The following is a 5,383-nucleotide window of genomic DNA, read 5'->3' on the forward strand; positions in this document are numbered from 1 at the left end:
AAGATTGAAAAGCAGTGAAATATTACTTCATGAAAGTTATTCTTGCCTTTGATATTTAATAACTGTATAGTCTCTAATTGTCTATATATCAAGCTCAGTCTGTTTATGAAGTTGCATACATGAATTACACAATGACTTTAGAAAAATGCAATATTCCCTGAATGATTTTATCACACAACAAATTTCCAATACACAGAAAAGACAGCAAAGACTTTTTTTTATTTTTCATCTTATCTTTTTTCTCCTGCATTTAATAAATATTGAAAAACGACTTGTGTTTACAATATATAGTACACATATACATTACATATATACTTCTGTTCATTTGGCACAGCTTGTGTGCGGTAAATAGTGTTCTGAACTGTTTTCCACATCTGAAGTAAAGCGGCTTCCTAGTGTGGCCTACTCCTCAAGCGGAAAATGAAAATACAACCAAAGCAAAAATAAAAACACAACACGTACCAGGAAATGAAAAATATCACTGCGAAACAGATATGCTTCATACGTGGGGGCATGTACATTTCATTGCTTAAAAAATATAGAGTGTAAAACACGAGTGAACATTTCCCTAACAAACCTGTACACGAAAGTATAGAATGATACAAAAATTCAATCACAAAATAGTCTTTTAGGATTAGGGTCTCAACCCAGTTAAGTGACATAATTTAGTAAAATACTACTACCCTCGATCAAATGTTCAGAACATTAATAGCAACTGTTAGGCCATCAGTGATCAATCATTTCACATTTAAAAAATTGCATAGTATTTTAAATATATTTATATTTATATATATATTTATATGTATATTGCTGCATTCTGGGTAATGCGTATTCTAAAACTCCCCCTATGCAAGATATTGTGAAGCAGATGCCACAACATTAAATTCATGGCACAGCTGAAAGGGGATCGATTTTAATTTAATTTATTTGTGTATACTTAATGAAACTCTCGCTGTTGTCAAAATACATAATTCTAGACAGGTCGCACGCATGCACTGTCGCCTAATCATTGCACAATCAAAAAAAGACATTGACTCGGTACTGCGCGCGCCTCCTTATCCCGCCACATTGTGTAGGCCAAGACTATTCGGCAAATCAAACGCGAACAAAAGAGGCCTTCATTGTACCAACAGACCCACGGTGTTTACGGACAATATGGGGAGGATGGCGAATTACTCGTGAGAGGTTTCCTTGCATTACAGCAGGGAGGGAACTATACTACAAGAGCTGAAATACACGTCAGAGACCGCGGAAAACACAAGCACCTCAAATTGAGCCGTGCCAATTACTCCGCCAAATCGCATCTGCTTTATCTTAATTAGACACAGAGGCAATTGACCACTGTTTATTTTCATTTTCCTCATTAATTATGAAAAACTGCATTTAAATCGTCTTGCATGGAGAGAGGCTGGCCACGCAGATGGAAGTCATAAGGAAAGTGGCTGTCTGTAGGCAACCGGAACATGGGGCCCTGTCCGAGGGGACCCCTGGCAGGCATTGCACAGTAATGCATGCCATAATTGTAATTTTTGCCGTAGTCCATGGCCTCTTCTTGCTTCAGGGAAAATATGCCATTATAGTTCATTGAAGGGGGGCTCAGGGGGCTTTCGAACTGTGGGCTGGAGCATTCTGGGGAAGTGCTCTCGTAGAAAGACTCATAGGCGCTGCAGTAATTGTAGGGTTTCATGGACTTGGAGTTGTCAAGTGTTCCATGCCCTGGGGGGGTGCTGAGGTCAGGGCTGTGGTAGGGAGGGTATATGGTGGAGTAGGGAGACCTCGTATGATGGCCCGTGTCTCCACCCTGGCCCATCAGGAAACTCCGGGCATTCAGCTGTAGGCAACCTGCCACCAAGTTTGTAGTTGGCTGGGAGAGACCTTTGCAAAGGTTTTGGACAAAGGTGAGCAGATCAGGTCTCTTGCCAATCCTCAGGATTTCAGAAAGAGCCCAAATATAGTTTTTGGCTAGCCTCAAAGTCTCTATTTTGGAAAGTTTTTGAGTTTTGGAGTAACATGGTACCACCTTCCTTAAATTGTCCAAGGCATCATTCAGGCCATGCATTCTACCCCTTTCTCTGGCATTGGCTTCATGTCTCCTCATTTTAATCCTCTCCACTCTTATCTTGGTCATCTTCTTTTTCCTGGGCCCCCTCCTCCTGGGCAAACCATTCTCATCTTCCTCCTCCTTGTCTTCTTCCTCGTCTTCTTGCTCACTTTCTTCTTCCGGAGACCGCCTGATGTTTTTCCCTCGTACAACCATCTGCTTGTTGCAGCTTTCAGGTTTCTTCACTTGCTTCTGCTCCTCGCTTTCACGGGGAAACTTTCGGCAGATCTGGGATTCAGGCAGAACGACAGACTCATCGAACGGAAGAGTCAACATGGCTGCTTAAGCTGAAATTACCTGAAAGAAGGGCCAAGACAATGTTCGAAAAGGTTTATATCAGCAGCATGTTTAGAGCAAATACAAATATCCAATAAGCAAATTATGATTTAAATAATACTCCTTAAACAGTCGCCCTGTCTATCCAACCGTCTATCTATCCATTAGACAACCAGCCTACCCACTCATCCACTGATCTGCCAAGCTATCATCAAAGCATCTATATCTATCTATCTAGTCATTCACTTATCAAGCAAATTATTAATCCATACATCCTTTGAGCTATAAGTTCATGTGTATACACACTAATAGATGTGATAATTACCTATGTGCCAAATAAACCATTTAGACGTGTGAAAACATAGCATATTTACATATTTTGGGTACATAAACAGTGAAGTGATGCCTTACCACATGTGGTATTACAATATCTATTTTCTTGGGTGGGCAATGTTTTCAACATGGGTAGGCAGGTCTTCCGGTCTTACCATGCCACTGAACTCACTGCTGTAGAGCATGTGTTATACTACCTTATAGCACACTATAGGGCATATTCACAAAGTCATCTTAGAGTACGTAAAGTAGTACTCCTGTACTACTCTTTTATGTACTTGCAAAGGCCTTTGTGAATTACCACAAACCTATATAAGGTGGGAGTATTCTGAGAAAATGCATATACAATTAATACCGTGCTCACCATGAATATCAACCCCAGAATATCGATAGGAAACACAGTATCAAGCAGAAAATATTGGGAAAAAATATTGACAGGTAAGTAAGTCTAGGTTTTCTATAGCTAACTCTACATATTTGTACCTATGCAGTACATATATCTTCAAGTTATGCAGATGTGGAGTTAGAGTATTAAATCTATACTTCCCTATGTCCACTTACCTTTTGATATTTGCCCCTCTATACTCTGTCTTGGATGCTGTTGTAACAGAACATTCTGGGGGTCGCTATTCAGTAGTGTAATCAATTAATACAAACACCAAGGACTGTGCATCCTTCAGACTTTTAAGGATACCGAGTTCGACATCCTGGGCCCATTCACAAAGATACGTAAGAATGCGTGAACGAGTACTACAGCAATATTACTTCCCTCACTCAAAAATACTTCATCAAATCGTCCCCATAGAAGAGACTAAATACCTACACACACATACTCACCTGTAAATATACTGACGTTCACGCGCACACAATTATTTTTCTACATATGCATTTCTTTACATGCATGTAGTCACCTAAATATATTTACACTTCTAATTTTGAACAAATGCCGCAATCGAATTAACAATTTAAACCAAATGACTGAGCATACATGCTTATGGTCCGTCGTTTAATAATGTTCGTTAATTTAACTGCAAAAGGAAGTCGAAGGCTTCACGCGAGAAGCCAAGCCCAAGACGCGGCCAGGGTGGATGCCGGGAGGCAGCGAGCGCGCGCTGATCACCAGCCAAGGCAGCGCAACGCCAGCGCGTGGCTCGGGGTTTAACGAATGCAGAATTTAATTTGTCTAATTCCATTGGGGCTGGCGGGAAGAGCGCGGGGACGAGAGGGAGCGGTACTCCCACAGATTCCCACAATGTGACAGACTAGCAGGTGGGCTCCTTCCGGAGAAGGGCCGCGTGCCCTTCCAGCGAGGTGCGCGAGCCCTTGTAGTCACTGGTGTAGAAGCGTGAAACAGGTAAAAAAAAGGGCAACCTGAAATGTCAAGTCCGTTGGCTGTACAGTGTAACTATGTCATGCCCATGTAGTGCATGTTCAAGTTCTGCACAGAGAGCGGCAGTGGCTGGCATGGCATACGTTCGAAAAGCGTAGAAGGGTCTCCTTTTCTACAGCATAAAGGAGATTTCCCAAATGAAACAAGAGAGAAAAAGCTCCTTCGTTTTGCTACATATGAGCAGCTGAAGTCATATTTATTTCAGCATTTTGACAGGAAGCAACGCCGCTTTCCCTCTAGCTAAAAACTTGGCAGTAAGATATCACTTTCATTTTAAAAATGCAATTGGGAAATATTCATCTACTTTATTTCTATTTCTCTTCCTTTCTTTCTATTTTTATTTATTTTTCTTCCTTTCTTTCTTTCTTCCCTTCGCCGGCCCCAGCTTCACCCTTCCTCTTGCTCTTCCTGCGTGACGGCGAAAGAGCCTCCATGTGATATACACCCGACCCTAAATAATAGGCAGTAGAACAGAACCCATTGTACATCTTCGGTGACAAAAAAAAATCGGTCTCAATGCTGTCCCTGAGCCATGTCCATTCACTCGCCGCGTTGCACAATGCCAACGAGAGCCTGCCATCACATCAAGGGAAGGAAGCGTTGGGCAAAGTTATGTGAAGTCACACGTCCACAGTTCAAGCATGCATGCCCGCCCGCCCTCACTCTCTACAAAAGCAAGGATACACAGAAATATTCACATGCAAATACAGAATCACTCGGCTCCCACTTATAAACAAACTTTTACATATTTACCTTTAGGTTTTAATTTCTTTCAAAAATCAGTTTCCATTTTTTTCCGTCCCTTTCCCAGTCTGCGTCTCGGAGTGTCGCGTCGTCTCCTGGAGTCTAGATCTGCGCGTAGCTGCACTATCGCATTGATCTCCAAAAAGTGACATTGATGCCAACTGCCAGAGCTGGTACCCATGCCATCTGCCAGTGACGTTGCAGGGCAGAGAGCGTCACGTGCTTCTCTCTCCTGGGACCCTCGTTCTGCACTGATCATCTGGCATCCTTGTAAGTGGGTACCAGCATTAATGTATCAACACAGAAGGTTAGACTGATAGAAGGAAAAAAAAGCAACCCGCACCGAGAATTCACGTAGCGGGGCTGCGTCTTAACTGCGAAATAGGCGCTCCAAGGGGGCAGGGAAGCAGAAAAGGATGCCTCTGCACAGGGAAAGCATGCCTACAAGCACCAGTGCGCCCAGCAAAAATTAAAACAAGGAAATACATACATTTGTAGGGAAAAGTTAAACCCATGACAGTGTTTGCTAGGAAAAAGCT

The 5,383-nt window shown here is 42.3% G+C and overlaps 1 protein-coding gene across 1 annotated transcript; it reads right to left on the bottom strand.

The window, feature by feature from the left end:
• Positions 1-218: 218 nt before the first annotated feature.
• NEUROD6 (neuronal differentiation 6) lies at positions 219-5,072 on the bottom strand. Its single transcript, XM_086964778.1, has 2 exons — positions 4,854-5,072; positions 219-2,398 (listed from the first exon to the last, which is right to left on the bottom strand). The coding sequence occupies exon 2, from the start codon at positions 2,375-2,377 to the stop codon at positions 1,364-1,366; it is 1,014 nt and encodes a 337-aa protein (XP_086820904.1). The 5' UTR covers positions 2,378-2,398; positions 4,854-5,072; the 3' UTR covers positions 219-1,363.
• Between the last annotated feature and the right edge of the window lie 311 nt (positions 5,073-5,383).

Source organism: Lissotriton vulgaris, chromosome 4_1 (assembly GCF_964263255.1).
Source record: "Lissotriton vulgaris chromosome 4_1, aLisVul1.2, whole genome shotgun sequence".
Lineage (NCBI taxonomy): Eukaryota > Metazoa > Chordata > Amphibia > Caudata > Salamandridae > Lissotriton > Lissotriton vulgaris.